Source organism: Callospermophilus lateralis, chromosome 3, assembly GCF_048772815.1.
Source record: "Callospermophilus lateralis isolate mCalLat2 chromosome 3, mCalLat2.hap1, whole genome shotgun sequence".
In the NCBI taxonomy this organism is placed as follows: Eukaryota; Metazoa; Chordata; class Mammalia; order Rodentia; family Sciuridae; genus Callospermophilus; species Callospermophilus lateralis.
Window position 1 is genome coordinate 7823085 of NC_135307.1, and position 21592 is coordinate 7844676.

The 21592-nt window shown below is 43.1% G+C and overlaps 1 protein-coding gene across 5 annotated transcripts in view; it reads left to right on the forward strand.

Moving 5' to 3' along the window:
• Positions 1 to 21592, forward strand: part of Setd3 (SET domain containing 3, actin N3(tau)-histidine methyltransferase) — a 76770-nt gene that overhangs the window by 48587 nt on the left and 6591 nt on the right. For all 5 annotated transcript variants that reach the window (XM_076849677.2, XM_076849679.2, XM_076849675.2 and 2 more), the window contains 3 exons: positions 15816 to 15874; positions 16658 to 16772; positions 20837 to 20911. In XM_076849677.2, coding sequence (XP_076705792.1) covers positions 15816 to 15874; positions 16658 to 16772; positions 20837 to 20911 — 249 coding nt within the window. The remainder of the gene's footprint in view (positions 1 to 15815; positions 15875 to 16657; positions 16773 to 20836; positions 20912 to 21592) is intronic.

Sequence of the window (21592 nt, forward strand, 5' to 3'; positions counted from 1 at the left end):
CACTGTGTTCCTGTGCCAGGGCTTGAGGTGCAGTCTAGGCGGGCTCTCCCCTGCAGACTACTTGGGACAAATGCTGCCTCCAAACTTGTACACAGGGCAGCTGCAGGAATTATCTCTTCTAGGCCTCAGTTCCTTGCAACATCAGAAGCCTATGGTTTTTACCATATTCTGAAGCCTCCTTGGCCCCATTGCCCTTGTTCTCCCTGCTTTGATTCCTCCTCTGGTTGATTATTTTCCCTGAAGAAGCCTCTTCATCATTGTCTCTGATTTACCAGTGTTTTCTAAGTCCTTTCTTCTGGGAGGCTATGAACATGAGAGGGTAAGCAACAGTAAATGGATAGGCATTGCCTTCATTTTACATGTAGTGAATCTGAGACCAGACAGGTGACAGCTGCTTGGGGCTTCACATCTGGGATTGTCCCCAGCACCCCTACTGTGGGCACTGTACTCTCGCTGCATGTCCTCCTGTGCTTGGACCCTAATGGCTTTGTACCACTCTCTTGCACACAAACCTCAGTCATTTGGCTTCCCTGAACAAGCTCTTCCTTCTCTGCCACTGCTGTGTCTGTTGCTTTGTCTGAGATGTATTCCATCTCCCTGCCTGACTACCTGTCCACCTTCAGAGGCCCAACTCTCAGCCACCTCCTCCGAGACTCAATGCCAGATCAGCTCTTCCTGAGAATTCCTGCTGCCTCTTCCTTGTAACCCTAGAGTAAGCCGTGTACCCTACTGTGTTTGCCACCTGGACTCCTTGCTAGCATCATGGGCTTGGTGAGGGCTGGGAGTCCATGTCACTCATCCGCTCAGCACAGCTTGCCCACGGTAGACACTGCACTGTGGATTTTTGGGGGTTGATGGAGGAGGCTTTGCTCCAAAGCTCTCCACGGGCCTGGAGCAGCACTGAGCATGCCTTTTTTCTATCCTTGGGATTAAGTCACACCATTTCTCTGACTTCACTCCCCTTGTTCTTTTCTATAAAATAATAGCCACTTTGGTAATTTTCCTGAGATGATCAAAGCCTTTCTTAGAAGTTTCTTACCCCTGCTCTGTTCCTATTTCTGTGCAGGTGTAGTTCATCCTGTAGTCCCAGACTCACCTGCTTACTGGAGTTTCACAGAAAATATCATATTGGGTTCACACCCCTTGCTTTTTTAAATGGATATATACTTAGCAGGTAGGAGGTTAAAAGATTTGGTTATCCTTGTGACCAGTAAGTACCTCATTTACTAAAAGTTAGGGGGCATTTTCAGATAAAATGGAGGAGCCATCTTTTTGTAATCAAGAGGTTGGTTTTCCTTGTCAGCCTCTAAGAATAATTTTGAAGCATTTGGCTTTACTTTTCAAACTAAAAGGTTAACTGGCCAAATGACCAACAACCCTTCTTGGGGGAAATGACATAGATCATAATAGCAGTGCAACTAGGAAAGCATGCATGCGCAGCCCAGTAGCACCAGGCGATTACTCAGAGCCCTCCACAGTCCAGAGCCGCATGTTGCAGCTGCTCCACTGCCTGAACCCATGCAAGTCGTTGGTGGGTGTCAGGCAGCATGTTGGGGTGAGCCTGTGTGAGGATGGGGACGGCAGAGCCTGTGGACATGAAAACAAAGCCACTTTGAGTGGGCACCTAAAAGGCCAGGTGGTCCTGAACTTCAGATCTGAGCCTGGGCTGCTTTCCTCTCCAGATGTTTATTTAAATGTGCTCTCTCTTGGAGATGCCCGCCCCCACCTTTAAAAATAAAGGATGAAGCCTTTAAAAAGAATAATAAAAGGAATCTACATGCTGGTCACTCTCACTGTGAGAGCTCGGGGCTCAGTGGGGCCTTCTTCTGGCCCTTCTCTGCAGCTTCCTTACTGGCCTGCCTCTGCCTGCCCTTCACATCCAGGATGCCCTATTACCCCTGTCACACTCGTCTTTGGTGTGACTTTTGGCCAGTGAGGGTAGAAGCTTCATGAGGGTAGAAATGCATCTGTCCTGTGCCCTTATTTTCTGCTTCACTCAGAGTGGGTGCTCCACGACTGTTTGCTGAATGAATGAGCCATCGAGTGAACGCCACAAAGCAACTGGACAGCAATTTAATATGGTAAAAATCCTAAGTTCCATGGGGTTCTGTAGACTGCGAGGTTAGGAATTCAGAGGTCACTGGAGGTCACATGAAAGTTGAAAGAAAGAGGAATCTTAACTTTGTCTTAGGGTTTGGCTGAGTGAATCCGTGGGAAGGGGGAAATTATTCCAATCTGGGAAGTTGTGAAAATGGGGAGAAAGTGTTTGCCACATTAGGTTTTTTCAGGAATAAATAATTGAAGATCACTTCCAGATTTTGCAACTTTGTTTTTTGAAAACTAGAAGGTGAGTGGAAAGAATAATGGTCATTTTGCTGAGCAGAAAATCTTAATTGACAAAGCTAATGATCTAGAAAACCTATGTTAGAAAATGTCACTTTATTACATGCGTCTGGAAGTGCAGATGGGAAAACAGATTTTTTTCTTTTTGCAGTAGATTCATTAAGTGTTTAGGAAGAGATTCTCTCCTGTACCATCTTCCACAGCCTGAGTAATTTGAGGCTGCATCTCAACTGCCCGTCGTCTGTGCTGGATTGCTTTGTACTGAGACTGAGGCCCATCCCTGGGTTGAGGTGGCACCTGCCCCACGCCTGTTCACGGGTGGACAGTCCCTGTACCACTGACCTGCTCCATGTGAGCATGGCCAAGACTGAAGTCTAGCAACAGCAGGGGCTTGCTGCTGCCTGTGTTTGCTAAGAATATTACTGAGCACGGATGTCCTAGGGGGCCCACTTTGCACTGAAGTTGGCTGGACATGGGCGGGGTGGGCCCGGTACTCCATGTTCCAGGCTTTGCTGGGACTGAGAGCAGCTCCTTTCTTCCCCTTGCAGGACTTTCTTGTCCTTGCATGAACCAGCCCTCTTGGCTGTCCTGCCCCAGAGAGTTAAATCCCGAGGTGTGCGGCTGCTTGCAGCTGTTGTCTTGAAGGCAGTCTGCTAACCTTTCCTTTTGCAGAGTGTAGGACTCGTTAGTTCCACAAACCTGGTGGAGTGTTATTTCTTGTGGTAATGCAGCAATTAACCATCCACATGGAAATTATTTCCAGTCCTGTCTCTTTTTGTCTGTTGCCATTTAATTGGAAAGAAGTAGAGAGTGTTTCAAATAAAGTTGGTCTTGCCATGATTGCGATCAGTGTCCCTGTGCCCTCCTGCTGGCCTGTCCCTCCTGCCTCTGTGGGTTACCCAGCACTCCCACATGTGAGCATCGACACCCCACAAGTTCCTCAGCTCCCCATCTCCACCCTCCGCTCCCTGGCTGTGAGCATTGGGAAGAGTGGCCAGGTGCTGTGACCACAAGCTCCATGGTGACTCCAACCTCCACTTACTCCTGTTCCACTGAGACCATGTGACGAGAACCCTGTCTCCAGTTGGCCCGTTGTGCTTTCCCCTCCTTTCCCTCTGAGGAAGAGTCCCCCTGACAGCTGAGGCAGCCCTCAACAGCACTGCCACATGCGCTGTCCCTGCACTTCTCTTCATTTTCATTTTTCTGTCCTGGCTTTGTCCCCTTGGCCTACAGTCAGAGCCTGTGTCTTTGAGATACTTTCCTATCTGCTGCCTTTAGTCACAACATTCATAATCTAGTCCCTGCAGCTGAGCTCTGCCCGCTGCCCTTCCTGCTGCCCTGCAGGCAAAGCACCTGGGGGTCTCCAGGAGCTCCAGCTCACCACTGTCCAGCGTCATCCTCCTTCAAACGCACATCCTTCCTTCCCTCCCTACAGACTCGCTCTTCCCAGGCTTCTCTGGCACTACCATGCTCTCCCCTGAACACAGTTGTTCCCAGAGTTTCTAGGGTCTGGGTTAGGAGACAGCCAACCTGCTTTTCAAAACCCAGTTCCAAAATCCTTTCTCATCTGATGATAGTCAAACATCATCTTCAACAAAAGATGGCTTGAGTTAATACATTGATTTCTGGCTTTCTGTTCCAAGTGAACAGATTAATAATTATCTGTTTTCTAGGTAGTGCTTAAAAGACATGCACTGATTAAACTATTCCTTCATGGAAAACTTGTTTCCAGAGATTGACTGTTCCAATGAAGTGGTACTACTCTTAGAATTTCACCATTGTTTTTTCAAAGGAAATACTCTGAAAAAACAATGGTGAAATCTATTCCATAGCTATTGATCAGTAAAGCCTTTAATCAAGAAACTAAAGCAGAGTATAATTTTTATGGGAAAGGAAGTGATCAGATTCGTCTTTTCCCACTTGTACTAGCACTCCTCCATCTGTCCCCTGGGCTGTCCTCACAGGATAGAAACCAAGTCAGGCTCCACAGGACCCCTCCACCATGTGGCCTTGCTCCTTTCTTTTTCTGGACTTTACACCCTGTTTGGTTTAAAGGCAGAGTTGAACAGTATTTTACAGGAGAATTTTTCTTTATGACTTCGTTTCCTAAGAAATTTCAATGCTAATAGGGAAATATCCAGCAAGTCCTAATGACATCTTAATATCTGCTTTTAAAAATGTTTTCCTTTTTTTGTAGAGTGATGTTCATGATAGTTCTGAAGCCTATTTTGGACCTTTACTGAAGTGAGAAGGGGGAGGTTTTTTTTTTTTAAATAAAATCATGTTAGCGTTTCATCTCTAAAGGAACACCTGAGACAATTCACTTACAGGGAGAAAAGGTTTATTCTGTTCACAGTTTTGGAGGTCCCAGGACAAGGTCAGGGGCCCCATGCTTCAGGCCTCTAAAGGGTTTTCTAACAAAGCAGCATCATGGTGGAGGTTTGTGGCAGAGCAACTGCTCATCTCATGGCCAGAAAAGAAAGACAAAGAGGAAGGGCAAGGGCCCAGAGTCCCATTCAAGTGACCTAAGGGCCTCCCACAAAGCCCCTCATTCTGAAGTTCCCTCCAAGGACTGAGTCTGTAGCACATGGTCTGTGGAGAACTTTCCTTGAAACACAGCACAACTGGAGACAGATTTAAAAAAATTTTGCTTACTCAACAACACACAGCCCTCAGCCACTCTCTCCAATGACATGGACATTTTAAATTCCATTCGGGTTTTCAGGTGAGCATCTTCACTCAAAACATTCTGTTTTGACTCTTAGTAAATCATAACCTCATAATTCAGTTCATGGCCGTTTTAATGGGAACATTTTAGAAGTAATGCTAAAATTTTCGTGTTATTTATCAAATCTCAGGGTACAGTGTTTGGAAGGTCCCTTAATAAAGGAGATTATCCAGACTCTCTCATGAATGACTTGATGTTCCAGAAGTAACTTTGTGACATCTTGTCTAGAGATACACATCTCTCTGTCCAAGTGAGAACATTTGTCATTTAGCTCTCCCCACATGATCTTGAGAATAGTGTTGGGATCTTTTCCTTGGTACTTTTTTTTTTCCCCCTGACTTTATTTTATTTATTTACATGTGGTGCTGAGGACCGAACCCAGGGCCTTGCACGTGCGAGGCGAGCGCTCTGCAGCTGAGCCATAACCCCAGCCCCTTTTTGAATGCTCTTTTTTTTTTTTTAAGTTTTCTCTCACTCTTTTTATTTATTTGTGTGTGTATGTGTGTATATGTGTGTGTGTGTGTGTGTGTGTGAGAGAGAGAGAGAGAGAGAGAGAGAGAGAGAGAGAGAGAGAAAGGGGGTGGACAGAGGCAGAGTAACTCTTGACAAAAGATCTTCCTCTTAGCAAGTTTTCAAGTATACAGTACAGTATTATTAAGGTACTATGCTGTACAGATCTCTAAGAATTATTTATCTTGCATAACTGAAACTTTATACCCTTTGATTGGTACTTTCCTGTTTCTCAACCTTTGGCAACCACAATTCTCTGGCTTCTAGGTGTTTGTCTATTAGATTCCTAGTGTTATCATGTAGTATTTGTCCTTCTTTGTCTGGCTTATTTCACTTTGATTAATGTCCTCCAGATTTACACATGTTGTTGCAAATGGCAAAATTTCCTTCTTTTTCAAGGCCAGCTAATATCCCATCCTTGTATGTCTGTATCACATTTTCTTGATTCCTCTAATGATAGCCATTTAGGTTGCTTCCATGTCGTGGCTATCGTGATTAAAGCCACAATGGATGTGCGTTTTCAAGACCTGGTTTCAATTCCTTTGGATATGCCCAGAAGCAGAATCATGAAACCATATAGTAGTTCTGTTTTTAATTTTTTGAGAAACTTTCATGCTGTTTCCCTCTTGTGGCTGTACAACATACATTCTCACAAGTGTACAAGAGTTCCCTATCTTCATGTCTTCATCACTATTTGTGATGTTTGGTTGTTTTGATAATAGCCATCCTACCTGGTGTGTGGTTTTGATTTTCATGTACTTAATAATTACAGATCATAAGCACCTATATCTCTGTTGGCCACATTTTGTTTTGCCTACTTTGGAGAAATGTCTATTTAGCTTATTATCCATTTTTTAAAATCAGTTATTTATTTTTCTTCTATTGAGTTGTATAAATTTCCTATATATTTTGGGTATTAACCCCTTATCAGATGTATGGTTTGCAAATATTTTCTCTCACTTGAAGGAGGTAGTTTTGTTGTTTTTGTTGTTTTGTATCTGCTGTTTAGATATGTTCTTATGGTACTGGGGATTAAACCCAGGGGCATTCTACTACTGAGCTACACCCCAGCCCTTTTTTGTCTTTATTTTGAGATAGGGCTCTCTAAATTGCTGAGACTGGCCTCAAACTTGGACTCCTCCAGCCTCTGCATCCTGACCACCACACCAGCTTCCCATCTCGTATGCTGACTTTTTGAACACTCTTTAGGCATAGGAAATAGAGACAGAGAGGGAATGTGGCTGAGCAGAAACTGGGCTCCTCAGGTTGCTGAGTGTCCTGTCCGACAGTACGACTTGCACAGGCCTCTGTGGGTGCCTGGTGGAACTGCAGGTGCCTGGTGGAACCGAGCCTCTGGCAGAAGAGGCTTGAGCTGTGTGCATCCTCCTGCAGACCCATGTGACTGGCCTCCGGTCCTGGTGCAGTAGGGGCCTTGCCCTAGCTTTTGTTTTTGGTGGGGTTTACCTGAGTGCATACATGGCAGCTGTGACAAGGTGATACGTGTGGTACATGGATTCACGTGGTCTGAGATGGTGAAGTCTCAGGCTCTTTCCCTTGTGGCAGGCCTCCTGGGTCATCAGGATCAATTTCTTACATTGGGATATGGCCCATCCTTTCCAGAACCCTAACAATCTGATGCCTGCAGGTTCTCAGATTCTGTGGTGTACCAAATTTCTCATGAGCTACTTGTAGACTTCTTCAATTTCCTTTAGGCCTGTGGCCTGAACATCTAAGAGACCAGAGTTCATTTTCCTTTTTAAAAGTGTAACCAAGGAAATGAGCATACGTAGGTGTTTTGCATTCATGTATATGTGTAGGTGTATGTGCTTGTGTTTGGTACATATGTGCTTTCTGTACTGGAAGGGTTTTTATTCATTGCTGGGAGTGGAACCTGGAGTCCCATTCATGCTGAGCACACTCTACCACTGAGCTACGCTCCCAGCCCCAGGATTCCATATGCACAGTGAAGGGTCTTGGGTGAGGTGATGTCTGCATTACCATCCAGGTCTGAGACTTCATGATTGAAGATACATTTTATAACTAAATATGGCATCCTTTCTGTTGGTTTGGAAAATAATAAGATTCACAGTCTCAGTTTTCTTATTGCCTGAAACTAGACTTCATACCTTTTATAACAAGGCTTGTGGTGCGTTTTAGATGAGAGCAGTATTTACCAAGACCTTCCAGAAACTCACCAAACAAAAATGTATTTACCATGTCAGAAGTTAAAAGAGTTACTTATGAAAGTAGGGCAACTATGCAGCCTTTGCCTTAAAGTAAACTTCAGAAAACAGCTCTCTGGGTTGTTTTTCTAGTCCCCTGGGTTATTACCTGATTAACCTTGGGCATGCCATTAGCCTCTCTGCCGCTCAGTTTCCTGTCAGTAGAACGGGGCTAGTGACAGTGCCTCTTTCAGAGCAGCTTTGATGATTCAATCCTACACACATGAAGTTCTCCAGAGCACCTGGCCCTGAGCTATGAGCAAGCCGTGACTGTCAGTGTCCCTGTCTCCTGGAGATGTGGAAGGCTTCCCACGCACAGCCATGGCCATTCCTTCTCCAGCACAGGCTGGAGTGCAGGCTCTGATGTCAGCCATCCTGTAATGAAGGGGGCTTCCTGGTGGCGGTGGGGCATTTCTCACTGATGGTGGCCATGCTGGTCATGCCAGCTTCTGTCATTTAGACAGAGTGCAGGTATTTATCCCTCACCGAAACCTAAAGTAACTACAGGGAAGAGTAGGGTGCCGTGTGACGAAAGGGAAGCAAATCCTCCTAGCCTGCTTTTCCGACAGCAGATGTGTTCCTGTAAAACAGTACCTGCTTACTACTCTGTTTTTCTGGTTGCTTTACTGAGAAGGTTGAGAAGTTGCACTTGTATGTCCCTTCTGAATGAGCATCTGTCCCTCGGTGGAACTGATTTTTTGCAGACCAGAGAATGAGGCTTGATCATGGCTTCAGGTCTCTGGTCAATCATCAGGTTGAGCTCTCTGGAGCAAGAGGGTGTCCAAAGGTGAAGAAATGAAGGATTTGAGACCCCAAAGGAAGTAGCTTGTCTGACGGCCTTTTCACAAGGGGATCAGTGATGCACTGAGATGGCCTAGCAGGTTTCTGGGCTAGTTTTTCCAAGCACACACTGCATGTTTGGGGGTGAGTTGGGTAGGGAGGGAAATTTGTGACCATATGGCATAGAGGACTGAGGGAGTTGGTCTGTTTTGCTTTTCATGTTTAAAGAAAGGTTTGAAAAAACAACAGAGGTTCTCTGACCCCTAGGTGGCAGGAACACTTTCTGTTCACAAGAGATGGGCATGATGGAGTATGGAAGAGAAAGATAGAGATTGCTGGGTTTCTGGAAGTCCATGGGAAGTGCTTTGTGGCAGGGCGCCCATGTAGGGTCTCAGCAGGGACGAGACTACCTCTCCTCACCCTGGAGCCTTGTTTGAGATGCTGTCACCTCCTTTGTTCGCACTGTCATTCAGGCCATTACAGACAGGCCAGTGGGTGGTCTCCCAAGTCCAGAGTCACAGCTCTCCTCTAGTGTCCAGGAAGGGGCAGGAGTCTTTCCTCATTATTTGGAGAGAGAGGGTGTCTTTGAATGAGGCACTGGGCAGGGTGCTGGTGACTCACTGGTGGCCAGAGTCCCTGCCTTACTGAGCTTACCTGGCAGGCAGGGTGTCATCAAATGCCCGTGGCACACATCACAGGTGGGGACTCGGAGCAATGGCACCCAGGAGGTTGAAGAAACCAGCCCTAGGGGGATTGAGCTGTGCGTCTCACACCATCTTTTCTTTCTCTTTTTACTTCCCTGCCCTGACTGTTCCGCTGGACAGTGACCCCGCCCCAGGGTGTTAATGATGTCTCCTCCTGTGCCAGGCAGAGGCCTTAGTGATACAGTGTTGTGGATTGGATGATTTTCTTCTGTTAACCTCTCTTCAACTTTTTTTTCTAAGCCAGTTAATACTTGTTGAGTGAATAATTGATTGACAAAAATGACTGAATTTGGTTCATAGTTGATTATCCTTCAGGGGATACAAATGGTAACTAATAAGAAAAGTTACAGAACAGAATCACTTTTTTTTGTAACCTTTTATCAAATTACCATTCAATTTAAACTGCCTATAGATTATAGATTCAGTCACCTTAAAAGTAATTTTATGAATTTATTGAACAATGTTATTTCTCCACTAATGTCATTTTAAAAAAAAATTATTATAAGGTAATACACATTTGTTATAGAAAATTTTATAAGTGAAAAGCAGAAAGTCTTAACTAAATGTGTATCGATGCAGTTAAATTTTTATTTGATCATATTGAGTGAATTCAAAGAACTGTATGATGAAAAATTCCCCAAAGAGTTGGATGTAATCTATGTTTAAAAATAAAAGTCTTAAAAATTGATTTTTTTCCCTCAAGGGCAGAATATATGAACCGTGCTTTGATTCTGATTTATGGTCATCAAAACTAAATTTTAGATTCAATAGATATTTTATAATTTGTCTGTTAAACTGTGCTATATCCACTTAGAAAATAAAATACAAGCGGAAGGGTTAATTGACCCCAAAATTTACTGTCTTGCATGATGCTTTCCGTTAGCCTTCATCTGGGGAGAGAGGAGAAACCTCGAAACATTTGATGTGAACTCCTCTCCTGCCTGCCGTCTTTTCAGGGCTCAGTGTGCTGCCTGTTGTTTCCTCCTCATTTCTCCTTCCTTCTGCTTCCTTCAGGAAAGCCTCTTCTGCTCCCTCTGTCCCTTTCCCTCTGCCATGGGCTGGCTGTGGCTTTTCTTCTTTCTCCTGGGTTTGCAATGTCAGAGCTTTTGCTGGGGCCTATAGTGGGCTCAGGGAGGGCGCCACAAGCCATCCTGCCAGGAAGTTCTTGGATGGCACTGAAAGACCTGGAGGGCTCTTGGCCTCTTGAGAAGGGGTCACAGTTCTGAATGCATGTGGCTACATCCATCGCGGAGGGTCAAATGCGAGGTTCTGCACCGATTTCATCCATGTAGAAAGAAGCAAAATGGGGCCACCACTGGCTAGGTGTGTCTGTCCATTGCTGTGTAACCTGACTCCCTTTTAATGTATGCTTAAGAAGTAAAGCAAAATGCATCCAGATGTATTTTAGTCTTAAGAATTCAGTTGCGTGGTGTTATGGCTTTTCATCAGAACAAGCTAGGTACAACTTCTAAAATATATTTGGTCCTTCCTGTAGCTGTTGGACAGAGCAGAGTCACTGAATTACCATGCATATTTTGGAAATGAATAACTGATGATGCACAATAGCAGGATATAAATCCTTTAAAACACAGTATTTAGGAGCCATTTTTATAAATCAGGCCACTTTTCTTCGGTACATTTGAATGCCTCATTGTGGGTGACTCTTCTTGTATTCAATTTGATTTTCTTACAGAAATCAGTCTAGGAAGAGAAGACCCGATTTTGAGAGATGTCTTTGGTTTCTGGGCCCTTCACATTTTCTAATCCTTTTTCCTCAGAGCATTTTGAATCTTTCTCTAGGTCAAATTTGTTGCCTTTGAGCATTGTTTTAGGAATGCATCTCCCTGTGTTCAGGGAAGTGCTTGTCTTTATTTTTTAAATGCTTTTTGCTAAATGTCGAAAACAAAACCATCCTTGACTCAAAAGTATTTTGTTCCTGTGCAGAGCTGTTACTGTTTGAAAGCTGCTTCCCATGCTAGATGTTTCTGAATTAGGAATTCACCTAATAACAAATTCTGCTTATTTTGGTTCTCTACAAAGGTTTGTTGTATGAGCTTAAAATAAGACTGCAGCTGATTTGTGTAACACATATTAAGTGTTTATTTAGTGCGAGTGCACGTCTGTATCTCTCGTCTCTGATCAACCTGAAAAATTTGCATGCTGCGCAGCAGCCATTTTCTTTTATACTTTATTAAATATCTGTCAATTATAAATATCAAGGTTTTACATTAATGTCAAGATAGTACATCAAAAATTCATGGAATATGTGACTTTTTCCAAGGGTATTTAATACTTAATGCATTTGTGTCATTTTTCTTTCCAGAGATATTGACAGGTTTTATTAAGTGTTTGTTAGGGAGATTTCATTTTTATCAAGGGACTATAAAGAGAAGCTGCATGCTAAATCAATTTTTTAAAGCCAGAATATCGTTCATTTTTTTCATCTTCAAACACTTATAATCCATAGGTTTTATTTAAATTTCTTCTTGGTTTATTTTTGTTTTATGTGAGTGATAGTTCAAGACAGAACTTTAATAAGGATCAAATATGCTGACTGTAGTGGTTTTTAATTTCCTTAAGCATCTCTACCAGACCCATGCAATATGGTAAATTCTTCAAAATGTCATACTTACATATTTAGCAATATTGCTCCTTTTTATTGAAGCCAAACAAACAATTTTAGATATTAATCTTCCCAAACGCAGTGATTATTTTGTACTAGGCCCAATATCACTGTCTCACCAGGAAGGCCTCCTTGTGATGGAGAAGGGAGCAGGAAGAATGCTTTACCCACTGCCTGGTTTCACCTGAATATTCCAGAATCCTCTTTTTTAATAAAGCAAGCTCTTTAGTGCTTCAGGTCTGAATATGAGCTGTGGCAGTTGTTCATTTCCCCAACTTCAAATATTTATTATGCTCAAGAAGGTAAAAACATCAATCACTTAAAAAATACGCCAGAAATCCAAGGCTGGTTTCTCCATGGTATTGGGGGGAGCAGGATAGTTGGTGGCTTGGCAGACTGGCCCTCTCATGCTTCTGTTGGGCCGTGTGCCTGAGAGGCCTGTGCACTGTCATCTTTCTGACAGTGGCCAGACAGGCTATCTGGGGACATTCCTCATGTATATCTGTCTTGGAAGCTAGTCACAGCTAAAATCAGTTGGCCACAAAGAATATGTTTTCTGTTTTAATTTCACATTTTTATTTTTAGAGTGCAGATTAGGAATGTCTTGTGTTAGAAGAGGCTGTGATGTGGCCTGAAGTCACACGGGAGCTGCTCCTGCAGCAGGACATCAGTCATCCTCTCCAGGGCCCAAGAGCGTTCCAGGAGCTTTTCAGTGACTTCAGATTAACCTAATTTCTGGAAGAGACTTTTGAACCTTAACTTGCAAACAGAGAAAAGGCTTGTTTTTTTTCTTTCTTTCTTTTTAATCATTCTTTCCAGAGCCTCAATGAAATTTGTTTGAAATAGATATTTATCTTATCCTTGTTCTTTTTTTTTTCAGAATAAGCAAGACATTTATTTTTCAACCTAAAATATCTTTCATAGACAGATCATTTGCGATATTGGAATGTTTCAACATTCTCGTAAAATTATTATATAATAAATTTTATACAAAGGATAGAGATTTTGTTATAGCTATTGCTGCTGTTACTGAGGACTAAGCTCAGGGGCTCTCAAACACTGAGCTACATCCCCAGCTCTTTTTTCTAAATGTTGAGACAGGGTCTCCCTATGTTGCCTAGACTGGCCTGCAATTTGCAATCCTGCCTCAGCCTCTCAAGTTGCTGGGATTACAGGTGTGTGCCACCAAGCCCAACTTGGATAGAATTTTTTTAGAAACCAAGTCTGACCAAAGTGAAGTTGAAATCGTGGCTATTTTTTTTAACCCAACTTTGGTTTACACAAATTACTGTTGAAGGCCTGCTCCTAGGCAATGACTTAGGCCTTGGCTCATAGAGCCCTCTCCCCTGTGCTGCCAGTAGATGGCGCTGGTGTCATGCGGTGAGAGCCCTGCTGAAATGGAAGCTGCTTGCTTTTTCATCGTGTCACATTTTGCTTCAGTGTAACTGTTAAGTGCGTGTGTCGGTGGCAGAATAGCTTTTATACCAGAATTGCATGCAGCAGGCACACCCTGTTTTTTAAAGAAGAACAACTATTTCTAACAGATTCTGCAAATATTATATAACCAAACAGCCAAAATAATCCTCAAAAATCAATCTGAAAAATACATTTCTTTCTTGATTTTTTTAAAAAATGATTCAATCAGGACTATGAGCATGAACTTGTAAGTTGGGTAAGAAATGTATCTAAAGAGTAGGAGAGGAAACATTTGGGAGGGTTAATCTTCCATTTGTTGGATCCCCAAGGAGGGCACCCAAGGTTGAGTGGTTTTGTAGGGTCCAAAGCTGTTAAAGACATGCCAGTGTTGGGAGAGTCTTCCTTGTGTCTCTGAGATCCTGCATTCCAGTTCTGAAAATTGTCACCATGTTTTCTATTTAGTTAATCAAACTTTTGGAGGAGGTGTTAAATTTTTAGTACTTATGGGATTTAGCATTAAAATTTACTGTTTCAAGATATCATGGAATTCCATAGTGTAAGTGAATTTAAATATTTAATAATACCAAACCATCATTTTTCTCACCTTCCAGACTGAAAAAGGGCAGGTGTGCAAAGTTTCAGTAGTTCAGATAATGTGAAATTTCATTTTAATATAAGGGAAAGGAAATTTTAGCAATAGAATCCCTTTCTTTACAGTTTTAGAGTTTCCCTGGGGTATTTCTTGTGATCAGATTGGATTTAGACTGGGCTGGGTATGTAGCTCAGTGGTAGAGCTCTTCTTCCCTAGCAGACACAGGCCCTGGGTTCAGTCTCCAGTACTGCTAAATAAATAAATAGATAGATAGATAGATAGATAGATAGACAGACAGATAGATAGATGGGGGGGTGTTTATCTGCTAACTTGTACTTTTGAATGGAAACCTAAACACTGCCATGGTTAAGTTTAATAATTAAATGGAAAACATGAGGCTTAGAGCACAGTCTTGCACTTCACTTGTTACAAAGGAAAGGAGCAAGAAGCATCAGTCCTCCGGGCTCTCAAATCTTTACTATAGCTGATGGTGTTATTGATTTCTCCTCCCAGAGACAGGATTCCTGATCTTCCTGAACTGACTAGGACATGCTTCTGTGCGATGTGTTATTTTGTATGTTGACTTAAAATGTATCTCCTTTAATTTCCCTTTATTATTACAAATATGCATTTTAAAGATTAGATGAATGAGTTTTACATTATGACTCTTCTTCCAAAGGGTTAAAGCCAGGCTAGGAAGAGGGGAGAAGCAGGCACCTGGGAGCTAACACCCAATTGGCAGTCTTTTGTAATATATAATTTGCCTAAAATTGCGCACTGAGCACAAGCTTTTGTTTTCTAATTGATTTACGGTTTGAGCCACTTTTACCTCATCCCCTACTGTCCTGCGTACGGTGCCAGCGAGTACATTACAGTGAGAGATGATAAATTACAGAGCACTCGGAGTGCCAATGCGTCAAGAGCAAAAACTACTCGCCGCTCGGAGCTCCCGCATTGACAGTGCTGCAGACGCGGCTCCCAGAGCTTCCTCTGCGTCTCAGAAATAACCGTTTGTTCATTTGATCACTCGCTGCAATCTGTCTGTCAGACTGCAATTGAAACTGAAGATTAAGATTATACTCTTACAGCTTTTAATTTCTTAATTGAGACAAAGTTTTTAAGTGCTTGAAAGGTCTAAGTTGGGACAGGGGGCGTTGTGAAGAGAGTATACAAAATGTAGAAAATTTTCTCCTCTTAGTGTGAAGTTTGGGATATTTTTACCGAATGTTCTTTTGTCCAGAAAAAAAAAAAAAGGAGTATATTTTAAAATATGCTGATTTCTGTTTTATCATTATTTTATTTGTTTGTAAAATTTATTTTCTAATCTTATAAAACTGTGTTTTTCTTGACTTTCTGTACTTGATTGGTGTTTGCCACAGATATGATTCATTTGCACATACATTGATCCCCATCAAATTATTTAAGTCAGAGAAAAGTGAAAGAACTTTCATTATAGTGCCTTTAATTGTTCCTTTTACTGATAAAAGAAGAGGTTTGAAATCTGTTCCTAAGGCCCATACAGAAGTCACGGCCTGAGATCTAAGGAAAGACTAAGGACAGCCACCTAACTTTACAGGCTCCCTGTGTCTGTTCAGGAGCACTGGCCTTTCTGAAGTCAGTCCACCTTAAATTGTATTTCGTACAGTGTCTCTGAGTTCTAGGACCGAAATATGAAGGAGCAGATTTATGGCGTCTGCTGGGCACAACAAATTAAGTTGACAGTGATGTATGAGAGTGTGATAGCATGATGATCCCTCTGTAGCTCGGCTGGACGCCTCCTGCTTCATTTGGCTCTTGTTAGGATCTGTTAGGCAGCTAAATAATGAAATTCTGCTGACTGATTTCTGTTTTCCCTTTTTCTCTTTCACCTCTGCTTTCTAAAACTTCTCATTCCCAGACCCATCCTCATGCCAGCAAACTGCCCTTGAAGGATTCTTTCACTTACGAGGACTACAGGTTGGTGAGGGTTGGGGAAAATGTGGGGTCCTAGAAGAGAGGGCAGTGCTTCACTAAGTGACCCGCTGTGACCATTTAAAGCATCCAAGCAGAGATGGTCTCAGAAGTCACAGTGAGCAGCTTGGATGAGTATTGGCATTTTAATAGCCATCTAGAAATTGCCATTAACCTATAGTGGTAGGGGATTGGTTGAGGTAGCAGAATGATACTTGAAATTAATGTTAGTGTTGGGCAGTGCTAAAGGATGCTTTTTTCCCTTTTAAATAGATTGTTTTAGCATAAAGTGGAGACTGCTTTTTGAACTGGAATAGTTGACTCACTGGGACAATGTAATAAAAAAAAAATTGCATTCCACAGTCCGTACAGTCCTCACAGGGTTTCTGATCAGAGTCCTGCCGTTTACTTTTCACAAGGCTGAAAATAGGCGCAGAGTCAGCGTTTGGGTGAAAGCGTAGAAGCTGGCTGTTGTTGCTTGTCAGGACCCCTTAGAAGGGCCGAGACCAGTGCTCCCAGCCCTCACTCCTGGCTCTTTCCTCCCAGAGCATCCTTCAGAGCCACTTACTCTGTCCCCTCTGACTCTCCTTTCCCTGCCACTTCCCTGGCTTTCCCTCAGCCCTGGTCTTAGTTTTAAGTGAGGATGAAGAAGGCCAGGCATTACTTTCGGTACTAAGGAAAGGCTTTGGAAATTTGTGAGAGGTCAGGCAACCCTGCATTTCTGGTTATTTCTTAGTGAGTTGGCTTCTGAATGTCCCAACCTAATTCACTTTTTTCTTATCATTACAGGTGGGCAGTCTCTTCTGTTATGACACGACAAAACCAAATTCCCACGGAGGATGGTTCCCGGGTGACCCTGGCCCTGATTCCTCTATGGGACATGTGCAATCACACCAGTGGCCTGGTAACAATCTCCTCCCTGGGGTCTGGTGCGGGAGGCTGAGCCCAGCTCCAGCAGACATTCCACCGGCTGTCCTGTGTCCCCTTTGCACCTCCCTCCAGCAGCTGCCCTCCCCTCCCGCCTGGCTGAGCCTGGCTGAGCGGAAGCTGGCTTTCTCTCACCTGTTAATGTCACACTGGAAATGGGAGCTGGAGTCTCCTGCCTCTTGCAGAAACCACAGCCGGGTGCATTTATCCGCCAAGCCTCATTTCAGCCTACGCATCATTTTCTTATCTTTCTTACCACAGTCTAAACCAAAGTTTCTTTCTCCTTTTTCCTTTAAAAATACTGACTTATTGAAGATCTTTATTCTTTCTTGTTTTCCTTTTGTGATCCTTTTCTCTTTCTTTGCTGACTCTGTTTCCAGTGAGTTCTCTTCTCTGCTTCTTCCCACCCCACCCTTTGGCTTTCTCGACCCTCCTGCTTTGCCCATCAGCCTGTGCTGAACAAACTGCCCTGGTGTGGGGAGGGTCATGCCCTGGGCCCTGGAATGCAGGAGTCTTTGGCATCATTGATGCACTTGCACTCGATGGAGGAACAAAGGAATAGGGAGATTTAATTATTATTGATAATTCAGCTGGGAAAGGGGGTGCTCAGCTCTCTTGGCTTCTAAGTGACAGCTTAGGTTGAAGTTCTATGTTCTAAGAAGGATTTTGTGGTAATACCATGTAGAAACATAAATTCCCAATAATTTTAAATTTTTAGATATATTATTCTGCTGGTTTGGTTTTTGATCATCTTTCTCAGCATCCACGTTCTTTGTTATTATTAACAATATTATAAATAGATTAAAGAAATGCTATAAATAATTATTTCACATCTAACTCCACAAAATGGCCAGAACACATGTACCATGTGCCAGACACTTGAGAAATCCTTGTGCTAATTTGAGAAGGTCTGGCAACAGGTACTCTCTCTTGAACCTTGAAAGTATTTAACTGTAGCAAGAAAGAGTAGTTCCACTTTTATAATTACATTTCTGCTTTAGTTTTGATATACTTAATTTTATTAGCAATACTAAGAAATAGTAGCATGCTTTACGTTTTCATTAATGAATGTAACTTTACATTTCTTTGTTCTTTTTTTTCCTTAAGGTATGTTTTTAACTGATTAAAAGCTTGAAATTTAAAAAATTTTCCAATAGCTTTTACTATCTGGCCTAGATCCTTGATTCCCAGACTCCATTGAGCATTAGAATATATATTTTATATCTAAAATGATAGAGAATGCCTATTTTATTATAAGTCAAAAAGAAAGAAAGCACACGGCAGCATCTAGTGAGATGAGAATCTCTCACCCTCCACGGCCTCGTCACTGTGTGAGGTGCCTTCCACACTCAGACTATAAGCTTAATTTTCTTTCTTTTTTTTTCTTTTTCTTTTTTAGAATTTAATATATCAGACACGAGCTTTTATTGCTTCCATGTAAATGCCGTGAAAGCTATTCACTTTTTTGAATTTATCTCAAATTTAAATAATGAGCTTATCCTGACGACGCTTGCCATATTTTCCTTTACGCAGTTCCTTTGGCCTGTGGCCTGCCACAGCCCTGGCCAGCACATCTCTGGCCTTTTGAAGGGTCACTCAAGATGCTGGTGTGTGTCTGGAAAGTAGTGCCTTTCCCACACGCCCCTCTCTGCACCTTTGCTGTACCGAGACCCATGGCCATCGTGAGGTTTGGTGGGAGACATGGTGCCGTAGCTAATACCGTAACATGGCATGTCATTGCATTCACAGTTCATCTCTTTTTAAAAAGAAGCACTTGGCCGGCTTCTTCAGGCAGGAGGGTTTCTTTTTTGTGTGCGTCTGTGCTGACGCTTTCTGGTTGTAGGTCCAGCCTGGCCTGTGATGAAGGGATAGGTAGATTGAACACAGCGTCACCTTCTGCTTCCCACAGTGGCCCTGAACCTGTCATCTGCACAGGCATTAATTCCAGAGCACAGGTGTGGCAGCAAGAAAATACAGAAGACGGTGGCCAGGACCACCCAGGCCAGGGACTCCTGGCAAGTGGGAGTGGATTCTCCAGCCACCTGGAGAAGCAGGTTTAGGAAAGGCATCTAGCACAGTAGTGAGCCACAAGAGAGAACAGATCTGTACATTTCACATACTTGAATCAGAATTGATGGGAGCAGCAGGTGTCCTTTCTTGGGGTTGTTTGATTTGTACAAGTAGGACACCTCTAGGAGGTTTGTGAGCTGGTAACTTAGTTCCAGTGTGCAAGGTGTGTGTGACCCTGCCAGCCAGTGTGGAAGCATGGCAGAAGACCCAAGCAGAAGGAATGAGGCTCTTTTTCAAGGTTTTTCTGTTTGTGTTTTGAATCTAAAACTTTTAGATTTGAGTCTTAAAGGCCCACATTGTTACAGTAGTGGACAAGGCCCCTGCACCTGTCACCACTATACCACAGCTACGACCCACCTCTGGCTCTCAGTTGTCCTGTAGATGCCAGCACACACCCACCTCAGGGCCTTTGCACTTGCTACCTGAGACACTTGTTCCTCAGATGTCTCTGAGACTTACTCACAGGAACCTCCAGCAGTGCTGCCCTGGCACACCCTTGGCAAACCTGCCACACCTCCTATCCGTCAGTCTTCCCTTCATGTCCTTCCCACCATTGTCTAGATGTTGTATTTCTATCTATTGTATTTCTAAGGGTTGTTTCACATTCTCCCCTATTGGAATGGAAGGTTCATGAAGGCCAGGTGATTTTTTTTTTTTTGTCTTATTCACTTCTCAGTGTCTTGGTATATTCCAACACCTGGTATTTTTTTTGAGTGAATTCATGAGTGGAGAATAAATGAATGTAAAACATATACACCCATGCTTGGAAAAAAGACCGGAAAGAATAATCCAAAATGTTAATGTGATCATGATCTTTTTCTTCCTTCTGTTTTGCTTTTGTATTTTCCAAATTTTATTTGATGAGCTTGTATTTCCCTATTCCTTTCTCCTACAATAATGAAAGTAATATGATACATACTTAGAGAAGATTTGAAAAATACAGAAGAGAGGAAAAGTAGAATGTCTGTAGTCCCCACTCTGTTTTGGTCCTGGGGGACCTGGGCATCATGCCCTTTCTCTGTGTCACAGTATAAAAGGTAACTTAAGCTGCAGTTCAGCTTTGGGCCTGGTTCCTGAGGTTACTGTGCAGTTTAAAGCCACCTACAGCTGAGAGCACAAGTCACACAGCCAGCCACTGCCTGCTCCCTGATATGCTCTGCCACCTGCCTTTTTGTGCCACCTTCTCCAAAATTAACCAGCCAACTCTGACCTACTGCATCCCTACCCCTCTATTGGGCACTTGAGGCTCCCCTGGGCCTGTGCTTATATATTTTATTTTCCACCTGTGTCTGTCCCACTAGACTGTCCCTATGGATGGGGATTGAGGCTTTTTTTTTTTTTTTTTTTCCTGTTTTCCGAGAGCCTAGCTCAGGGCCTGGCATGGAATGGGCACTCAGTAAATTTTTACAGCAGGGAGTCAGCTGCATGGGTGAAGAGGGGGTGGATGAACCCCAGGGCTGTAGACTTTTGTATACCTGAAAGTTTTAAAGTTTTAATTTCTCTTAATATGTACAGGATTTAGAGGTAGCTCTTCTGGTCCCCTAATGACCCAGCGTTAGACAAAGGTGATACTGCCAGTCGGCAAGGGTCCTGCAGAGACCCTGCTTCCCTCAGAGCACCAGTGCACAGGCACAGGCTTTGTGTGGAGTGTGCCCACGTCACCTGCTGGCTTGCTGCTCTCGGGGATGCTCCACAGCAATAGTTTTGTGCTCAGGGATTGTGTTTGGTTCAGACTATCAAGTGGTGATAGCTGTAGGGTCTCTTCCAGGAGTACTTCCTTCATCTCAGGAATCACTGGTGTAAGTAGAATTGACTGAAATGCTCAAGTGGCCCTGAGCTCAGTTGGGAGGCCTTCAGATGCACCCTTTAAGTGCCTCTGGAGACCTTTTATCCTTTACCGAATAAGAATTTCATGATGCGAAGAACAGGTACAAGGGCCTCACTGTTGTTCTGTCCCTTCTCCCTGGCTAGATCACCACTGGTTACAACCTGGAGGACGACCGCTGTGAGTGTGTGGCTCTGCAGGACTTCCGGGCTGGAGAGCAGGTAGGTTCCCCACAGTGTCTCAGATGTGGCCAGCCAGTGGGCACTGGGGAAATGTTAGGTTGGCCATTTAAAAAGGTACTGAACTCAGAAAGAAAACTTGGGAACAAGCATATTGGAATAAGCATGATTATTCTATAGTAAACATATTATGCTTTGGGCCCATGAAGAAAAAAAAAGATTTAAATGCAGTTATTTGCCCAATTGACCTAATATTTGGAACACTTTTAACTGAAAATAAACTTTGTCTTATGACACTAAAACAAATTATTTCATAAATTACATTGCTTTTATTTCTTCCTCTCTTGATTCTTTATAAGAGGCAATAGTTAACAAGCGGTATTTAAGTGGCAAAAACATAAGGGAATCAAGACCGAAACATCTGTCATCGTGTGCTTCACTTTAATCTGTGATTTTTTTTTTTTTTTTTTTTATCTAATGATTTGGGTGGGGGCAGGGGTAAGCCTTTCAGTAAGTTTGGAAATACACATCTATGAATTTTACCTTCGCCCTCCCAATTTCATAATCATGCACATAACGCATGACGAGAACTGAAGTAGGCCACTGACATCCCAGTTGAGACAAAATGAAGAACGTAGTCTAACCAAGTGCTGATCTGCAGTTTCTTCAGAAAAGTGCATGAGCCCCTGCTAGATACAGAACTGCACCGGGTGTAGAGATGGA